Source organism: Talpa europaea (genome assembly GCF_964194135.1).
Source record: "Talpa europaea genome assembly, chromosome: 6".
Lineage (NCBI taxonomy): Eukaryota > Metazoa > Chordata > Mammalia > Eulipotyphla > Talpidae > Talpa > Talpa europaea.
Genome location: NC_140072.1, coordinates 40,694,094 through 40,714,520, shown reverse-complemented (window position 1 = coordinate 40,714,520; position 20,427 = coordinate 40,694,094). Strand labels below are relative to the sequence as shown.

Genomic DNA, 20,427 nt, shown 5'->3' with positions numbered 1-20,427 from the left:
GGATTGTTGTTTCTTTGCTCTTTGTTGTATTTATTTATTTATTTATTTTTAAAAGATTTATTTATTTATTTATACAAGCACTGGGTACAGTCAGATGCGCGGGAGGGTGAGAGAATTCACCGGAGCCAGAGTGGGGAGCAGAGCAGGCAGAAGGACCGAAGTACACTGCTGAGGGGAGCAGCGGGCGGCAGGAGGGGTCTGTGCGCCATGTCGGACCTTCCTCCGGTGGCCAGGGAGCAACCGGGGATCGAACCAGCGCTGCAGAGGCTGCGGGCGGCTTCGCAACCCAGCGCTCAACCACTGCGCCACCGGGGAGGCCCTGTTGTAATTATTTCTTACAGAGGAAGGAACTTGTGACTATCCTCAGGAACATATTTCCCTGTGACCCATAAGGCAGTCAGGCAACAGGGTTCATTGGGAAAATGACTATCCAACATCGGAAATTAAAAACTGGAGCGTTGCACACTATTTGTGTAGGGACTATAGAGAGCACCAACCCGTCCAGTTGAATGTCAGTATTTCTAGTATGAATTAATTAGTTATTACACAAGGGGGGCACATCCACTCCGGAAATATTTCTTGTAGACTATGGACAATTTTGCATGTGCCTGACGGAGAGTATCCTGAATGAATAGGGACTTGAAAATTGTGGCATATCAGAAACAGTGGAAGAAAGTGGGTGTGTCTTAATTCAATAAGTATCAGTTGTTTAATATTACTTCTGGATTTGCATTACAAAAACATTGTGAGTTCTTTTTGACCACTTTTGGAGTTCATAGTTGTATTGAAATATTCAGTATCCTTTTGTAAACTGTACACACCGTCAACCCCATGTCTTTCACCCCAAAGACACATACCTCAGGTAAAAATCACTGGTGTGTGGGACAACAAATAGCCAAATGACTGTGGTTACAGGCAGTCCCTAAAGAGGAGGCAGCCTTGTTCTGTGAGATGCTGGAAGGACTCTGGCTGTCATGACAGGAAGAAGAGATATTTCTTCCTGTGGCTGTATAGATGAGAGTGATAGCCTCAGCAGTGGGACAGGCTGCCTAGAAATTAAAGTAGTGGGTGAGTTTTATCTCAGAATGTTCTTGCAGCAACAAATTGACTTTTCTTCAGATCATTATAGGTAGTTTTGGTTTTGGTGAAGCAACCCTTTTTCAAATAATAATGTGTGTAGACCTAATTGTTAATCAGCCTCTCTGGTTTCTTTGGAATGGATGGAGACCGCTGCCCTGTGCTTGCTCTAGGACAGAGTTGCGCAGTTGAAAATTGGTTAGATGAAATGACTTCGCAGGGCCCTTATAACTCTAAAGTTCTATAATTCTAGAACTATAATATATAGTTTATAGACTCCTAAATTCTATAATAAGAACTTAGATGACTTCTCCAACTTAGTGACTAATTTTCTAGAAATTGCTTTCCTGCACTTGTTCTTTCCTTCATTCTAGTTACGTGGGATGTCCCAAGGCCAGGGGGCAAGCACTGAGCATTATGAAGAAATTGAAGACTATGATTACAACAACCCTAACGATACCTCTAACTTTTGCCCTGGACTGCAGGTAAGTGGAGAGAAGAGCTTTGTCTTCCCTTCTAAGAAGAGAGTTTCTTTCTTGCTTCCCATCTCCCCCTTGCCTATATGGCTGAAACCTGTAGGAAATTCTGAATCAGGTGGGGTTTTGTGGATGCTCACTTGCCCTAGACATTAGGGAACTGAGCAGAGTTGAGGAAACAGCCAAAACTTTGGCCCACCTTACCTCAAGCAAGAAGCAAAGGGATGCATTCTAATAAACCAGTCATTGTGTGGATGGAGTCTTTAGGCTGTGCAAAGCACTTATCTTAGCATCTTAGCTATTTTGGCATTTCAAAGGAAAAGGAATACTGTTCTTGCTCTTGGAGCTCATATTTTGGTTGGGGAAACAAAACACTTAGGCATGTGAAGATGGCATGATCATATGGAGGGGAACAGTCTCTGGGGTGGCCCTTCGGGTGCCAGGTTTGTATTTCTGATTTTGGTCCTCACTGTGAATTTGTATAAGTCATTTCCCACATTTAGATCTTGGTTTATACTAATTTTAATATCCCTTCTGTGAGTAATTAGTAATAATGAGGTGACAAACACAAGTAATAGAAGAAGGAAAAGCCAAAAGAGATACTATAGCAACTATGATTATGAATTCCTTTTACCTCTCACTGCAGAAGTCTTTGTTAACAGATCCTCCCCCAATAGTTATAATAGGAAGATTACTAGAGACACCTACAAGTCCCTCCTAGATTTGACCCATGTAATGAACTCTCAGGTGCTTTGCTCTTGGTGTGAAAATAAGCAGTCTGTTTCAATGGTATTCTTAAACCTATCAGACAGCTTCTGCCAAACTTGAAAAGCTATTTCCTTGCTCAGGCTGCTGACAGTGATTATGAAGAATCGGATGACTTATTCGTGGGACCAGTTGGGAACTTTGACCTTACATCTAATTCTTGCCATCCATCTAAGACAACACAAGAGGATGATGATACACCTGGAGTCCAGGGATTAGACATCACCACTTACGGGGAGTCAAATCTGGTAACTGAACCTCAAAAGGTAGGGATGAAGCCAAGAATTATATTTTATATAGTTTGCCTGAGATCAAATTGATTTACCTCCATATGACCGTCAAGTTGGTCTGAATGCTTGTGTTTTTTTTTTTTTGTTTGTTTTTTTTTTTGTTTTTTTTCATTTTGATTTTAATCCATTGGTCTCCAAATGGCTGATTCTCAAATAGGTATATAGGTGTATAGGAAATGAGCTGACGTGAATTAGGTTTGTATGTTACTAACCATCTCTCCAAAGGAACTAGTCATAAACCATATGACTGGGGCATATCAGTTACACTAGTCAAGTACGTGATGAGGGCTGCAGGCAGAGAATGCAGGTTTGATGCTGATTGGATGACGCTGGCATTTTCGCCCTCAAAAATCTGTCCAGATTAACTTCCAGTTAAATTGTTATGCCTTAAACATCTGTTTATTCCATATCAGGTAACAGACCTGGTGCTTTCATACATACTTGAAACACTTACCTCTTTTACACTGGAAGTCCAGGTTAGCCTTAATGTAGATTGCACTAGGAATTAGATTGAAATGAGGGACTCTATTATCGTGTATCCAAAGAAAGTTCTATAATGCCTTGGTTTTAACTTGATTCTGGCTTTTGATTTTCCAGTGAGTTGAGAGCAAATGTTCTTTCTTCTGCTTAGTTTTATTTTGTCATGTACCTATTACAGGTAAATAAAATTGAAATTCATTATGCTAAGACTGCCAAAAAGATGGACATGAAGAAGTTGAAGCAGAACATGTGGAGTTTGCTGACAGAATTTTCCAAGCAAACAGACACAGAGGTAATGTGTTCCACTTACAGTGAGAAGAAAGTGGCTGATGTCTACAGCTCCATAGTCATCTGCACTAATGCAGAACGCATTCATTCAGAAATAAAAGGAAGAGTGTTGTCACATCTCTGAAAGAGAAATGATTCAAGTGTATGAACAGACCAGTCACACAAGAGGTGACATACAAAAGGTGATACAGACAGTAACTCTAGTGCATGGGACATTATTCAGCCTTTCCGATAACGAAAAAATACAAAGAATGCTTTTTATGCTGCTTTAAAATAACAATTTTTAACTATCAGACAATGTTTTCCTGTATGGAGTTGAAGAAAAATTGGAGTACTTATTCACTGCTGATGCAATTTAAGTTGATAATTTTCCTTCAGAAAGCAAGTTCTAACATCTCAGGTACCATAAAATGTTTAAGAATTTTGATTTAATAATTCTGATTTGGGAAATGTATTCTAAGTCAGAAATAGTAAAAAAGAAATTATGCTGTCACATTGTCTCTTTCTTCATCAGAGCAAGGTAAGACCTTGTTTCACTCGTGCCAAGTAAATGGAGCTCTTAGCTAAATAGAATCCTTCCATCTCGTTCGTCTTCTGAACCTCTTAGGTTCAGGGAGTGTTCTGAACTCTCCAAGCTCACCCCATTATCTCACCTGCTCACTGAGAAGGGAAAATTCATGATTTGATTGAGAACCCTAGGCTGTGTTGTTTTGGATATCAGATAAAGCTTCAGTCCATTCATAAGACTTTATCAACTAAAACAGAATGGGATACAAATGTAAGGAAAATGTGCATCTAGAAGTAGGAAGAGGTTTCTGATTGTCTTAGAATTTAAATGGCTTTTTTTTTTAATTTTCTAAGTTGTTTTTTTTTTTAAGATTTATTTATTTATACAAGCACTGGGTACATCAGAAGCGCGGGAAGGTGAGAGGATTCACCAGAGCCAGAGCGGGGAGCAGAGCAGGCAGAAGGACCGAAGTACACTGCTGAGGGGAGCAGCGGGTGGCAGGAGAGGTCTGCGCGCCATGCGGGACCTTCCTCCGGTGGCCGGGGAGCAGCTGGGGATTGAACCGGCGCTGCAGAGGCTGCGGGCAGCTTCGCAACCCAGCGCTCAACCGCTGCGCCCCTGGGGAGGCCCAAATTTAAATGGCTTTTAATGATAGCCTGTCCTCTAGGGATTCTGGTTAATTAAAGGTATCCTTTTTTTTTCTTCTAAACTTATAAAACAAAAATATTCAAACATAAAATTAAAGAGGAAAAAGAATAGTATAATGAGTACCCATTTTACCAGTGTTTTGGCTGTACTGTCACCCAGTCCTGTCCTTCTCCCCACTCCCCATAAGTGCATTTTGAGTCTCATAATTGTTTAGCAACAAGGCAGTCCCTATGAGTGTCTGTATTTTAAGTGGAAAGTGTGTTACTTAGAGTTATGGAGTCTGTGCTGCCTGTAATGATACCAGCATTGATACCTGTGATTACTGTAACTCAGTAAATGTCCGTGTCATCACCCAAGGCCAAGGCACTGGGTCCCCTTATTGATCCTTACCCCCCAAATATTGTAAATTGTTTGATTCATTCGGATGTAGATGTTTCTTTTTGGAGATATAATTTTGTAAGTTTATGTTGCTCTCTCAAAATTGAACTGGCCTTAATTGTCTACTCTGCAAATGTCTTCTGTTAGGCAAATCACCGAAAAGAAGGGGCCCCAGAAGAGGTGGCTGATGAGAAGATGTTCAGCGGGCTCACGAAGGACCTGCGGAAGAGGTGCGTGCCCGTCAGCGCCTGCTCATGTTCCCCCGGAGCCCAGTGGAGCATGCTGTGGCCCCAGCCCTTAGTGGGACAGATCACTGCACAGATAATTGCAGTTTTTTGTTTCTTTTTGGCATCGATAAATGAGTTACTATAGACCAACTTTAAAAAGGCATTGTTCTGCTCCAGTACCTGAAATGGAACACGAGATACTTTATCTCCAGATGAGAAGCCAGCTTATAAGATGCATCTGAAATATTTCTCAGTTTCTTATTAGGTTGTTCACTGGATATGTATACTTATACTTGAAAGAGCATTTTTCCCTAGAAGCACAGTATCCCAGCTAAGTGCTTGCCTCTTTGTTTCACAGCCTGCCTCCCCTCATGGCTGAAAACCTTTCTATTCCTCTGGCCTTCGCCTGTCTCCTACACTTAGCCAATGAAAAGGTAGGTAAAGCTGGTAAGCAAAGGAGTGTTCTCTGTGTCAGCCTCTTTGAACATTTTGTTAGACCTGTCATGGGAAACCTCTTAAATATAGTGACAATGCACTGCCCTCAGCCCAGAGGATTAAGCAGGCCTTGAGAAGCAACTTAGTAAAAGGCTGTCAGTTGTGATTAGCAATGAAAATAATGCGGGCCCAAATGGGAAGATTTTAGATGTTGAAATTGTGATGGCAGTTCCCAACTTGAGAAAGTCATTTTGATATCCTTGGATGTCAGTGCTCTAAAGGGCAAATTCTGCTACTGCAGAAGTCACGACATGTGGCTACAGCAGAGAAAAGAGATAAGGATGAAAGGGAGGAAGGTGTGGGGGGAGAGAATAGCTAGTAAAATATGGAGGCAGTGGCCACCAAGAGCAGTGAAGAGAGCCTTGGGAGTAGAGAGATGTATCACAGGAGGGAGACAGTGGAGTTGCCTATGGTGAAGGTATGCCAGGCTCCTTGTACTGTGCCTATCAGCAGAGCCAAGGGAGTGTGGGGCAGATATTGAAAGAGCCATTGGAGACCCACCTTCTCAGGAGCCTATTGGTGCTACCTGGGAGGCACCCCGGGGCAGCCAGCCACAAGCCCGTATGTTTGCACTGCCAGGGACCTGATGTCCTTTAGTGTCTCCAGGCAGCTGGTCCCTGCTGCAGACTTTGGCACTTGAAGTTGAGGACTGTGCCTAGGCTTTAGTTTAGACCTCGAGCTTCCATATGCCTCAGGCCGCCTAGCTGCCACTGTACACCACCACTTAGAGTTACACCTCCTCCAGGGCAGGTGTGCTGCCCCAGAGGGGAGAGGTGGGTGTGAGAGTGATAACTGATACTTCCTGAACCCTGAAGTATGGCTTGAGAGATAAGATAAGATTGATTAGAGATAAGATTAGATAAGATTGGAATGAAATGGTAGAAAAAATGGGTGCTGGTAGAAGTGCCCAGTGTTTCCTACATGTTATTTCCTGACCTCTGGCCTCATAACGCAGCCAGCAGCAGAGGCGACTGGCTTCGTGTCCCAGGCTTGGCTTGGCTTTGAATGGCCGTCAGGCTCAAAGGAGAAGAGGCTCCCTGACAGAATGGCCTGGGTACACAGTTGCCGGCCTGTCCAGTGGGCCTGCTGCTGGGAGCAGGGACCACCTTTTCTCTTGCCAGTTTCTAGGCTCGTGACCTCAGTGAAGAGGAAACTGTCCATCTGGCTGAAGCTGGTTTTGATTTTGGGTGGGGAACAGATACAGACGAACCACTGAGCCCAGGCAAGTGCTGCGTGTTTCCGACTGTGGTGCCACAGTCGTCTTTAGCCACGAGTCTGGGAGGTCACACCTGAGGCCCGAACAGAATACCCAGCTTTGCTCCCAAGACTGAGTGTCTGTGTGTCAGAGCCATTGTGAATGGTTTCCGGCCCAAGAACACTGAACTTCCGTGGCTGCTGGCTGGAAGGCAGACTGGAGAGAAGATGTGTGCTTTTCAGGAGTCATGAGGCGAGGCTGGGGCATGCAGCCCCTGCCCGTGTTTGTGGAAGAGAAAATAATTGATAAAAGGACATGTACAATCATCCTGACAAAATATCTACAAATTTGGCTCTGAAGAGGATACCTCACTGGGGGCAAGGGAGGGGGGCATCATGAAAGCCACCCATTTGACACGTGGAAATCTCACTGTTGAGCTGTTATGGGGAATCTTTATGGGCGTAGGTACTGTGGGTTCTTCCGCTGGGTGTGTTCTCCTAAAGGGTAGGGTACACCCAACAATCAGTCTCTTGAATCCAAAGTTAAACTATTACTACTGATCTCACTCAGTTGCCCAAGTGGCAGTGCAACCCCAGAGTCAATGGATGGGGTTGGTAAACACACCCACTTCCAGGGCCAGGTGAGGGGAGGGGCAGAAAGGCTTCTGACTATTGTTAGTCTTGAGAGAGCAATTGCCTGAGATTGGTGGAGAATTCATGGGGCAGCAGTGCTAGGTGTGGGAAGAGTTGAGAGGTAGGGGAAAGTTCTGGGTAGAGATGGGAGGGAGACGGCCTTGGCGGAAGGAATTAATAAGTGTGTGTTGCAGCTCCTGGTGGCCTCTCCATCCCCTTGCTCAGCTCCTTCCAGGGCAAATAGCTTTCCTGTTGGACCCTCTGCAGAGGATGATTGCTGCAGGAATCAGAGCCAGAGATGGCTGCCTTTGGCATTTTGGCCTTGTGATTGGCATCCTTTGTCCTTATGATTTGGAACCAGCTTTATCATACAAATTATGTCTGCTGTGACATAACTTTACTTACCATCATGGTTTAGCCTTTATTTGTAATCACTACCTTGTTACCTGCATTAGGATTTGTTTTATGACCCTCGTATTCTCAAGTTCACGTGTTTAATCTTTTTCAGAATCTCAAGCTGGAAGGAACTGAGGATCTTTCTGATGTCCTTGTGAGGCAAGGGGATTAAATTCCCTGAGGTGGGCAGCTGGGAGCTCATCACTTCATTGGTGACCAACATGGTTCCACTTTGGGTGCTTTGATGCAGTCCCTCACAGCTGGGAAGCAGCACCGTGAAATGCTGTTCTTGATTCAAGTGTTTGGCCTGTGGTGACCATCTAGAAATGGAGGTCAGGGTGAGGGGCTGTTCTTGATATGAAAACCAATAGCCTTTCTTTGTGTTCATGTATAGTTTGGCCTCCTAAGTTGATCTGTGTTATTTTCCATATTTGACTCTTGTAGAAAACCATTTCCTAGTAGACATTTTGTCCTTAAGCAGCTACCAAATCTATGTACATACGTATATGTGCGTTTATAAATGTATATATAATGCTTAAAAATAAAATCATTCTGAATAATCTGCTGGCAAAATATTTGAGTACCCTCTATATAAGTATTAATCTGGTCCTTACCTTCAAAGGGGATGCAGCCTTATTAGCTAGACATGATACCCACCTGTCAGTGTAAGGTAGGAAATGCTTTAGTGCTAAGGTGATTTGCTTTTAGCAGAATGGAGGAGAGAGAAATCACTGACTAGAGAATCAGCTTTTGAGACTGGGTCCATTGGGCCTATGAATTCTGCTGGAGGATGATGGTAGTAAAAATTGCTAACATTTAAGTGGCTGAGTACTTCTGTGGATTACTTCATTTAGCCTGTGGATTACTTCATTTAGCCTTCTCCGCATCTCTGTGCAGCATTCGGTGGCCATGCCCATTTTGTAGATGAGCTCTTTGTGGAAGCAGGGAAGTGGGCAGGTGGAAGAGGGGAGGAGGAGCAGTGATGCAAGGGGCTGGAGACACCAGAGGGTAGCATGTCCTGCTGCCTAGACAGGGAAAGGGCTCTTGAGACCCTCTGATCAAGAATGAAAAGAGGGTTCCACAATACCAGTGAAGGCTGGCAAGGCATCAGTGTCTTGTTTATGGAAAGAGCAAGAAAGCTCTGAGGAAACCTCTTTGGATATGAGAGACTCTCCATGCCTATAGGGATCTATAAAGGCTTTAGGACTGGGATGGATTTGAGAACAAAAGAATTAAACTTTTTTAAATTATATTTATTTTTTAAATTTTATATATTTTTTACATCATTTTTTATTTTTGCACAATGTGTCCATTTTCATCTTGGTTATAGTCCCCATACAATTCCCACCACCCTGGTTTTGATCCTACTCCCTCCTCCCTCTAGTGTGTCTCTGGTTTATAGTTGCTTGTTGATTTTGATTTTTACTTTACTATAATTAGTCTTTTTCCTGGTCCCTTATTTAGGGTTTTCTAAAAAGAATTAAACTCTTGGCTGAGAAGGCAAGGAGGGGGGACTAGGCTACAGAGCATTTATTGTTGCTCATTGTGGGCACCGATCAGCTGCAGCTCGGTGGTCATGCAGGCTTATGACCATGCTCAAGTGAAGTTTGAGGCTGCATGCCCACAGCTCCAGGGTAAACCAGTCTGATCTCAAGGTCTCTTTTTTTCTTTCATAGCAGCCAACTTGATAAGCTGCAAAGAGATAACGCAGGAATGCCCATGCTGGGGAAAAATTAGTAATAAAAAACAACAGGTCAAGGAAATTTATGATAGTAGGTGTCTAGGCCTAGAGTCATCAGGTTTGCTTAACCTCTTGCTTACCAGTCTGTGGGGACAGCAAAGTATTTTCCTTGAGTCCCATCCTGTCCTTGTCCTAGGACCTTCCTCTCGCATGTGCATTTAGGGAGCATCCTTACCTAGTATGATCTTATCTTGACCCTTAATTACATCTGCAAAGGCCCATTTCTAAATAAAGTCACATTCAAAGTTCCTAGGTAGACACGAAATCTGGAGGACACTATTAAACTCAGTACAGATGGTTAAACATAGAGGTAGACGGATTAAAGAGCAGGTATTGGATGAAGGGTGTTATGGACTGAATTATGCTTCCCTGATTTGATTATTTCCAGGTCTAACCCCCAGAATCCCAGAATATGACTGTATTTAGAAACAGGATCTTTGGGGCCTCCCTGGTGGCGCAGGGGTTAAAGACAGCACTATCAAGCTACTGCCAGCCTCTACACCACGAGTTCAGTCCCCAGCCAGCCAGGGAGCAACCCACATGGTGGGTGCAGCGGACTTCTGCTGTCTTGCCCACTGCTCCCCTCAGCAGTATGTTTCAGTCCATCTTCCTGTTCTGTTCCCCATTCTGTCTCCGGTGAATCCTCTCACCTCCTGCTTCGGGCTTACACCCCAGCTCTTGTATGCATGAATAAATAAATCTTAAAAAAAAAAAAAAGAAATAGGATCTTTGAAGATTTTTAAAGTTAAAATGGAATTCTTAATGAGGGCCCTAATCCAGTCAGTATGAGTGGTGCCCTTATAAAAAACAGGGAAATTTGGATGCAGACATCCCTGGAGGGAAAACACCATCAACTTGATAATGGTCTACAAACAATTACGTGGAAGAAAACAACAAAAGAACCCCAAGTTTTAAAAAGTAGGCTATATGTAAAAACCCAAATATAAACTATGTTTACACACACACACACACATGTGTACACATAATGCATATGAATGTGTAAATGTTATGGGTTCAATTGTGTCTCTTAAAAAAATGTTGAAGTCCTATCCTGTTATTGTGACCTTATGTGAAAATAGCATCTTTGCAGATGACCATGTTAAGATGAGGTCATTAGGGTGATCCTGACCTCTACAAAGTCAGAGCCGTGTCCCTGATGCCCAGTTAGGATGAAAATCCCTAAGACATCAGTGTTTCAAGCAGATAGGCTTACCGCCAGTCAACAAGCAAGGAAACGGGAGGGAAAAAAATCTCAAATATGCCTCCCCAATTAGGAAAGAAAATGGGGTTACATAGGTTTTGGGGCCCAAGATTGAGAACAAAGGAGCTAAATTTTATTGGCTTAAAAGCAGGTTAGGGACAAAGAAATGTGGATGTGGTTGAAGCTCACTGACTAGTCGCAGGACTCTTCATAGAGGAAGCTTTTCTTCAGGTATCTGGAGTTTTGAGTTTCTGTTGGAGCGCCCCACCTCTGGGTAACCCCTCCTCTGTGTGACCTAGGCCTCCAGCTGGCCTTGGACCTCAGCTCAAGGGTAGTTGACAAGTCTTCAGCCTTTGCTGTGTCTGTAAAAACATGACTCAGAAAAGTTTATATAACGCTTTCCTCTTTTTTTTATAACTATTATTATTTTTTAAATATTTATTTTTATTTATTTATAGAAGCACTGGGTACAGTCAGAAGCGTGGGAGGGTGAGAGAATTCACCAGAGCCAGAGCGGGGAGCAGAACAGGCAGACTGACTAAGTACACTGCTGAGGGGAGCAGCGGGCGGCAGGAGAGGTCTGCATGCCATGTGGGACCCTCCTCCGTGGCCGGGGAGCAGCCGGGGATCGAACCGGTGCTGCAGAGGCTGCGGGCAGCTTCGCAACCCAGCGCTCAACCGCTGCGCCACCGGGGAGGCCTTTTTTGTTCTTAGGGTCGAAGTAATTTAGCCAGTTAGGTTTGGTTTCAGGGGTGGGTACAAATCCAAAATGATTGGTGTCTTTATAAAAAGGGACCTAGTACATACCTATTAGGATGGCTACTATCAAAAACAAAACAAAAAAGCCCCAGAAGGGCCTCCCTGGTGGTGCAGGGGGTTAAGACGCAACCTATGAAGCTATCCACAGCCTCTGCAGCATGAGTTCAATCCCCCGCCAGGGAGCAACATACATGGCGCAGCAGACCTCTCCTGTCTCACCCGCTGCTCCCCTCAGCAGTGTATTTCGTGGGTCTGCCTGTTCCCCCACTCTGTCTCTGGTGAATCACCCCCCACACCTCTGGCCTGTACCCCAGCTCTTGTATGCATAAATAAGTAAATCTTAATAAAAAAAAAAAAGCAAAAAAATCCAACAAACCCAGAAAATAACAGTGTTGGGGAGGCTGTAGAGAAACGGGAACTCTGCACTACTGGCAGGAATGTAAAATGGTGTGGTGGCTATGAAGACAATATGGCAGATCTTTAAAGAACTAAAGGCAGAATTACTATATGATCCAGCAATTCCACTTCTGGGTATCTACCCAGAAATTGAAAGCAGGGTCTTGAAGATGTGTTTGTACATCTGTTCACTGCAGCATCATCCACAGTAGCCAGAGGTGGAAGCAATCCCAGAGTCCCATTTGGTCAACCACGCTGAAAATTACTTTGACCCAGAGTGGAGGGAACTGCTTGGGACTCTGAGCTGAGATCCACTGAACGCCGTGGCTCTGCCACCAGTTCCTTCTAGGACATGGGCAAGTCACTTCCTATCCCTCTAGCCCTTGGTTCCTCATGTGTAAACATTGGGTTGAATGGGCCTCTTCCAGCTGGCAAGTTTTTCATTTGTTGAAAACAATGGCCCCTCTGTTCCAGCCAGGCAACAATATGGCTTTACTGCCTCAGACATTCAGCTAAGGGACCAGCTCCCCAGAGCAGTCCAGGGACACGCATGTCACAGCTCTACCATCAGCACCCACACGTTGGCTGAACAGACTCAAGCTGTCACTAGTTATCACGGGACACATAAGTCTGCAATGACGGTCCCTTGTCTGCTTTCCTGCATACAATGCAGCCATCTTTGTCTGGGCCCTACCAAGCAGGCCCTGCCCTTGGGGCCCTGCCCACAGGCCTTCCAAAGCAGGAGCACTGCTCTCCAGCTAACCCAGACGGCCCCTCCCTCTGGGCAGCTGAGCAGTGGCTGTGACCCTTCCCATAGCCCCCATCATCCTCCTGCCCCACATCTCAGTTGCTCTCCTGACACCCTCACTCAGCTGCACAGCCCATCAGCCTTTGTGGTGTCCGAGAGCTGCTGCTCCTGGGCCGCAGTGGGAGTAGCAACAGCTAAAATCCTTGGGAAGGCAACTCTGGGGCAGGGCCTGCCTCTGCCTGCCCAGCTCAGAGAGGCGGCCTCGGCCAGAGGGTGGCAGTGCAGCGCAGGCAATGGCCTCCTGGGAGGCTCCACAACCTACCCGGTACTCTACTTCTGTGCCTGGCGGGGACAGATGAGGAAACCCACTCGCTGATTTTTTAAAATAGCTTTGAGGTATAATTAACGTACAATTAAATATGCATGTTTAAATTGTACAATTTGACAAATTTTGATATATGTATACACCTGTGAAATTATTACCACAATCAAGATTATGAACAGAGTAATCATTCCCAGGCTCCTCCTGCCACTTCCACTCCCAGCAGATTTGTTGCATTTTCTGGACATTTTTGTCTTTCGTCTTCTTTCACTTACCACAACTATTTCAAGATTCATCCATGTTGTTTTTATAATAGTTTTTTCCTTTTCATTGCCCAGTACAGGTCCACTTCTGGAGGTACCACAATTTGTCCACCCCTGTGATGAACATTTGGGTTATTTCCAGTTGGGGGCAGTTCCAAATAAAGCTGCTGTGAACGTTTGTGTGCAAATCTTCTTGTGGGCATCTACTTTCCTGCCTTTGAGTAAGTAACAGGGTGGAGTGGCGGGTAGGTGTATCTCTAACTTTTTTTTTTTTAAAGATTTATTTATTTATGCATACAAGAGCTGGGGTACAGGCCAGAGATGTGGGGGGTGAGAGGATCCGCCAGAGACAGAGTGGGAAACAGAACAGGCAGATTGACTGAAGTACACTGCTGAGGGGAGCAGCGGGCGAGTCAGGAGAGGTCTGCTGCGCCATGTGGGTTGCTCCCTGGCCGGCTGGGGATCGAACTTGTGCTGCCAGGGCTGCGGATTGCTTCATAGTGCCGTGCTTTAACCCCTTGTGCCACCAAGGAGGCCCTATGTCTAACTTTTTGAGAAACTGCCAACGTGTTTTACTAAGTGGATGCATTCTCACCACCAGCTCTCCCACATACTCACCAATACTTGGCGTGTTAAGTGTTTTGAACTTTAGGCATTCTAATCCACAGCGGTATATTGTGGTTTTAATCTGTCATTCTCAAAAATGACTAGCGTTGAGCAGCTTTTCATGTGTATCTTCTGATATCTACATGTCTCTTTGGTAATGTTCAGTCTTTTGCTCATTTAAAAAAATTGAGTTGTTGGTTTTCTTATTGAGCCTTGGGAGTCCTTTATATCTTCTGGACATGGGTCTTTATCAGTAATGTGATATGTAGACAATTTCTTCTGGTCTGTAGCTTGTTTTTTCATAAAGTCTTTTAAAGAGCAGAAGTTCGTAATGTTGATAAAGTTTAATTTGCACCTATATATGTTTGACAAAAATGTGAGTACTCTATAAATGTCAAACAGGTAAAGTTGGTTTGATAGTTTTATTCAAGTCTTTTACATCCTATTTTCTGCCTACTTCTATCAGTTATCAAGAGAGGGGTATGAAAATGCCCACTATAATTATAGGTTTGCCTATTTCTCCTTTCAATTCTAGTAGTTTTTGCTTTATGTATTTTGAAAGCATTGTGGTTCGGTGCCTAAATGTCTAGAATTATTATGTTTTTAAAATAACTGTTCAAAAAGTTACAAAATAACTGCTCCTGGTAATATTATTTGCTCTGTAATCTATTTTATGTGATATTAATATATCCATTCCAGCTTTCTTTTGATTAGTTTTAATTAATTAATTAATTTAAAAAAGATTTTCTTTTTATTTATCTATGCATATAAGAACTGGGGTCTAGGCCAGAGGTGTGGGGGAGGGTGTATGTGTGTGAGAAGATTCACCAGAGACACAGTGGGGAGCAGAACAGGCTTATCTACTGAAATACACTGTTGAAGGGAGCAGAGGGCGAGACAGGAAAGGTCTGCGGTGTCTTGTGGGTTAACTCCTGGGGGTGAGTGTTGAGACTGGGCTGGTGTGAGGGGGCTGGTGTTGAGACTTAACCCTTTGCGCCACCATGGATGGCCTTGATTTGTTTTAATATGGCATATTTTCCCATGCTTTTGCTCTTCACCTATTTGGACCTTTATATTAAGGTGAATTTCTCATAGGCAGCATATAGTTGAGTCTTGCTTTTTTATTCAATATGGGAATCTCTGGCTTTTAATTGGGATTTTAAGACTAAGGCATTTAATGTGACTTTTGTGGTCGGGTGTAAATCTACCTCCCTACTGTTTCTTTTCTATTCATCTCATCTCTACTCTGGACAGGTTTCTAACATACAGTTTGTAGTACAGGGTAAGACCAAGAGGTTCCCCATAACACTGCACATCTTTAGCTGTTGGTGAATTTAAAACTGCGGTCACAGCAGAAAAGGAAGTAACACTTTTGTATACATCTTAGAAGATGATTATTACCTAGATCCTAAAAGCAGATAAGGACATTATGAGAATAGAAAATGACAGGCCTATCTCACTGTTGAACATAATAAAATAATAATCTTTAGGTATTAAGTTCTAAATAAAACACAGATTCACAATCTGTTATCCAAGATTCTGAAATCTAAAAGGTATGTTCAGAATACCTGAGGGGAGAAATCAAATACTGTCCAAATATTAAGAAAAATGTAAGAAAAAGAAATAATGCAGAAAAAATCTTCATAAGTAATAAATAATAAATTAAAATTAAAAAATTTGAGAACCAAGTCATTGGAGGCAGAACCTGAATTAGGAGAGGCTACTTCTAGTCCTTATTTATCACACTTGGTGTGATATTCAAATTCGTGGCTGAAATTTCATGTTGTTTGATTATGGGCCTCTTCCCTTTCCTAGACTTGGGTATTAAGAAATATTTGGTATATTCACTATTTTTCTTTTCTAAGATCCAAAATATTCCAAATTCTAAAATAAGTTTTCAGATATACATTTATAGCTATAGACTGAATTGAATCTCTCCCAAATTAATCTGTTGAAGCCCTAAACCCCAATGTGACTGTATTTGGAAGCAGGGTTGTTAAGAGGCAATAAAGGTGAAATAAGACCATAAGGGTTGGATCCTAATCTTATAGTACTATGCTTTATAAGAGAAGAAAGAGAAAAATCTCTCTCTGTCTCTCTCTCTCTCCCTTTGTCATGTGAGGACACTGTACATCTGCAAGTGCTGAGCCTGCAGGCCAGGAAGTGGTCTACACCAGACACTGATCATATGGGCACCCCAAAGTCAGACTTCCAGCCTCTAGAACTGTAGAAAAAAAAAAAAAAGGCTGTGGTTTAAGTCATCCAGTCTATGGTATTTTTTTTTTTTTATAGAGGCATGTTTTTATTTATTTATTTATTTATTTGTTTTGTTTTTGTTTTTGTTTATACATGCACTGGGTACAGTCAGAGGCAAGGGAGGGTGAGAGAATTCACCAGAGCCAGAGCGGGGAGCAGAGCAGGCAGAAGGACCGAAATACACTGCCGAGGGGAGCAGCGGGCGGCAGGAGAGGTCTGCGCGCCATGTGGGACCCTCCTCTGGTGGCCGGGGAGCAGCCGGGGATCGAACCGGCACTGCAGAGGCCGCGGGCAGCTTCGCAACCCAGCACTCAACCGCTGCGCCACCGGGGAGGCCCTCTATGGTATTTTTTTAAAAGATTTATTTATGTATGCATGCAAGAGGTGTGCAGTGTAGGCCAGAGGTGTATGGTGGGTTGTGTGCATGCGCGCTTGTGTGTGTGTGTGTGTGTGTGTGTGTGTGTGTGTGTGAGAGAGAGAGAGAGAGAGAGAAAGCATTCGCTAGAGATGGAGTGGGGAGCAGAACAGGCAGACTGACTGCTGAGGGGAGCAGCGGGCGAGAGAGGAGAGTTCTGCTGTGCCATGTGAGTTAGCTCGCTGGCTGGCCAGGGGAATCGAACTCACGCTGCAGTGGCTGCTATAACGTGATAGCGCTGTGACTTTAACCCCTGAGCCACCAGGAAGGCCCTGTGGTATTTTGTTATAGCAGCCTGAGCAGACAAAGACATATATCAAGTTTGATTTATCCCAGAAATTCAAAGATAATTTCACATTAGACGAGTTAGGGCCCCTCAGTCACCATGACTGGATACCAGGGGCAGATGCACAGAACATGCCTGGACGCTAGATGATGTAGGTGGGCACCCAGTCCACTTTGCAGCTGTAGCACCACCCCAAACCAAGAACCTTAGTCTCAGAGCTCTGCCTCTGCCAGCCTCTCTGAGGGACAGGGGATATGTTCCTCTGGTCCTGGCCCCACTGCCCTGAATGCTCATGTTCCAGAGCCCCGTGCCTTCTTCCATGTCCTTGAGGACCTCTGCTCAGCATCCATCCTCTAGCGGACAGCACTGCCAAAGGACATGTCTCTGTGCCAAAGGCCACTGTCTGCAGGGTGGCTGCTGCTTAACGAGCCAGCTGGGTGGTCACGTGGTGTTGGTGGTGCAGGATGGAGCAGGGGGTGGGCCATGGTCAAGGGCTGGGGCCAGCTTGCTCCTCCACACTGAGAAGTCAGCCCCACCAGATTCCATCCAGAAATCCAAGGAATCCAAGAAGTTTAGAATTGACCTGACCTTCCAGGTTGGATGAAAGATATTTGTCAATGTAGAGAAGAGAACATATTTCAGTCATTAGGCAAGTACCTCTCCTCTCTGAGTTTCAATTTCTTCACATATCAAATGGCCTATGCTCCCAGGTGGAATCCACATTGGCCACATCATCACATCTATCCCCACCAAGCTGCAGAACAAGAAGCATGTCATTGAGGCCAAGTCCAAGTTCCCTGGCCACCAGATAATCCATATTTCCAAGAAGTGGAAGTTGTACTATTTTTATATCAATGATAGATGGTAATATCATTGAGCTCCTTTTCTGCAGAAATACTGTATTTGTTTATTTTCTAGAAGATCAAAATAGGGCCTTCCTGGGATTAAGTTCCAGCACTATTATTGCTAAGGCCTGAGTTTGATCCCTAGCCAGGGAGCTAACCTACATATGGTGCATCAGACCTGTCCTGTATTGCCTGCTGCTCCCCTTAGCAGTGTCTTTCAGTAAATCTACCTGCTCTGCTCCCCATTCTGTCCTGGTGAATCCTCTCGCCAGCCCCCCCACCTCTGGCCTACACCCCAGTTCTTCTATGTTCTACTGGGGAGTTCCAAAATCCTGCAATTTAAAAAAAAAAAAGTGATCAAAATAGCTAAAGTTAAAATATAAGGTTTCACCCAAGGATAAGAAAACAATAAATTTATGGGCAATTTAATGGAGAGTGATGAGAAACAATAGTCTTGATCTGCCACTGCATCTAGGCTTTCATTAGTTCTTTTGTTTTCCCCTTTGGAGGTTTCAGTCTTCCTTCTCCAGCTTTATTGAGATAAATGACGTATAACATTATGGAATTTTAAGGTATATTGTTGATTTGATATACATTTTTATTGCAAAATGATTACCACTCTAGAATTAGCTTACTGTATCACACCACATAATGACCATTTCTTTTTTTGTGGTGACAATTACCATTTCTTTTCTTCTCTAAGTGACTTTCAAATGTACAATACAGTATTACTAATCATAACCCCATGCTATATATTATTCATCTTATAACTGGAAGTTTGTGCTCTTTGACCAACAACTCATTTCTTCCACCTCTCCATCCCTGGTAACCGCCATTCTACTCTCTGTTTCTGTAAGTTTAGCTTTTTGAGATTTCACATACAAGAGATCTTACTGTATTTGTCATTCTCTGACAAATTTCACTTAGCATAATGCCCTTAAGTTCCATCGTGTTGTCATTCTTTCTCATAATTGAATATTTCATTGTGTGTATAAATTGTCTGTCTGTGTATCTATCTACCTATCTATTTATCTATCATCTATCTATTTCACATATTATCCAGTGTACTTTATGGCAGCATCATACTGTTTTGATTACCATCACTTTATGATATAGTTTGAAATAAGAAGTGTGTAGTGCCATCAGCTTTGTTCTTTCTCCAAAATGTATACCACCCCTTATGTCAAGTCACATGTCCAGCTGGGGAAGCCAAAGCAAAGAAATACAGTCTCCCAGTTGTTGGACAGCCAACAGGTGGATGATATGAAGATGGTCACTGCTTGCCCAAATGTTGATCTCCATGTGACACTATTCAGATAGTTACCTTGTTGGCACCCAGGACTCGTCCCTCCTTCTTCTGGCTTGCAAGACACACAATTCAATTGTATTCAGTGAGATACATACTGGTGCAATGGGGGCACAGCAAAGATGAGGTGCGATGCTTCCTACTTGAAGGTCTCCTATCAGTGAGAGGGACAGGCACATACAGAAACATCCGTGATTCTCAACACTGGTGGTACATTAGAATTATCTGGAATGCTCTGAGCTCAACTCTAGACCAATTGTTAGTAGATGTCTCAGGTGGGGCCCTGGCATAGGGAGGGTTTGAAAGTTTCCCAAGTTCCTTTTAATGTGCAGCCAAGGCTGAGAACAGTGCTATAATGGGATGTGGTAAACACTGGTTTCCCCAGTGAAAGGGGTGAGCAGTGCCCCAACCCAGTGCTGGTGGTCAGTTCTTCCTGTCATGAGTATGTGTGGGCAGCAACAGCCATCAGGCCCAAGCCAATCACTGAGGAACTACTCCTCTATCCTCCTCTCCTGAGAACCCCAAAAGAAGTCTCTGTGCAGTCTTTGTTCCTGATGTTTTAATGGCCAGACTTGGTAATTGGATGTTGGAATGCTATTAAAAATAATGCAAATAATTGCAAAATGAAATTGGAAATCCTGCAAAAGATGCTGGAAACTCGTGGAGAGTGATGTGAGAGGACTGTCTGAACCAGCACAAAGCAATCAACAAATGAGATCTGTTAGAGTCAGGAAAATTAAGCAGTGAGGAAGAGATGGAGGTGGCATGGATGCTTTAAAAGAGAGTTCTTTGAATATCAAGGGATTGTGGTGAAGATTGATAAAACATTGCCCAAGTAAAACACGAATACCATGCCATGCTGGTGTACAGTTTCGTTGAGAGGATATTGCTAACATACATACAGTTCCTTGACTTATTCTGTGTTTCTAAAGAACTGGCACTCTGTTAAAATGTAATTTCAGTTGATTAAGTACAAGATAAAAGACTCATTTTCATGTTTTAGTCATCTCTCTCAAGGGCGGGCTCTGTGGTGGATACTCCCACACACTGCCCAGACTCCCCTTCAAAGGACTTGTTCCTCAGCTGCTGGGAGGGCTGCCAGGAGGGGGCCTTCAGCTCTCTCTCAGGCAGAAAATTAGGCACATAGAGTCGCCTTACTTGCATCCTTTCTCCACTGCACTGTCTGTCATCCAAAAAACAGTCATTTCATATGTTTTGTCCAATTTTCTGTTTGCTTATGGCAAGGGCAAGTTCCACAGCATTTCTTTCTTCCTAAGTGAAAGAAGAAGCCTAGCAGGGGATAGTACTTTTCACTCTATGTCTGTCTATTCTTTTTGATTATTTTTTTTTTTACTATGATTGTATATCACTTAGATAACTTAAACAAAGGAAAGTGTTTCTATTAAAATTTCTTTTTTTTTAAATATT

The 20,427-nt window shown here is 43.5% G+C and overlaps 1 protein-coding gene across 2 annotated transcripts in view; it reads left to right on the top strand.

Annotated features, from left to right (window-relative positions):
• NCAPH (non-SMC condensin I complex subunit H) overlaps positions 1-8,027 on the top strand; it is a gene marked incomplete at both ends in the record, with an annotated part of 32,632 nt that extends 24,605 nt beyond the window's left edge. For both annotated transcript variants that reach the window (XM_084234539.1, XM_084234540.1), the window contains 6 exons: positions 1,452-1,562; positions 2,402-2,584; positions 3,267-3,380; positions 5,058-5,140; positions 5,496-5,571; positions 7,968-8,027. In XM_084234539.1, coding sequence (XP_084090665.1) covers positions 1,452-1,562; positions 2,402-2,584; positions 3,267-3,380; positions 5,058-5,140; positions 5,496-5,571; positions 7,968-8,027 — 627 coding nt within the window. The remainder of the gene's footprint in view (positions 1-1,451; positions 1,563-2,401; positions 2,585-3,266; positions 3,381-5,057; positions 5,141-5,495; positions 5,572-7,967) is intronic.
• Positions 8,028-20,427: the final 12,400 nt, after the last annotated feature.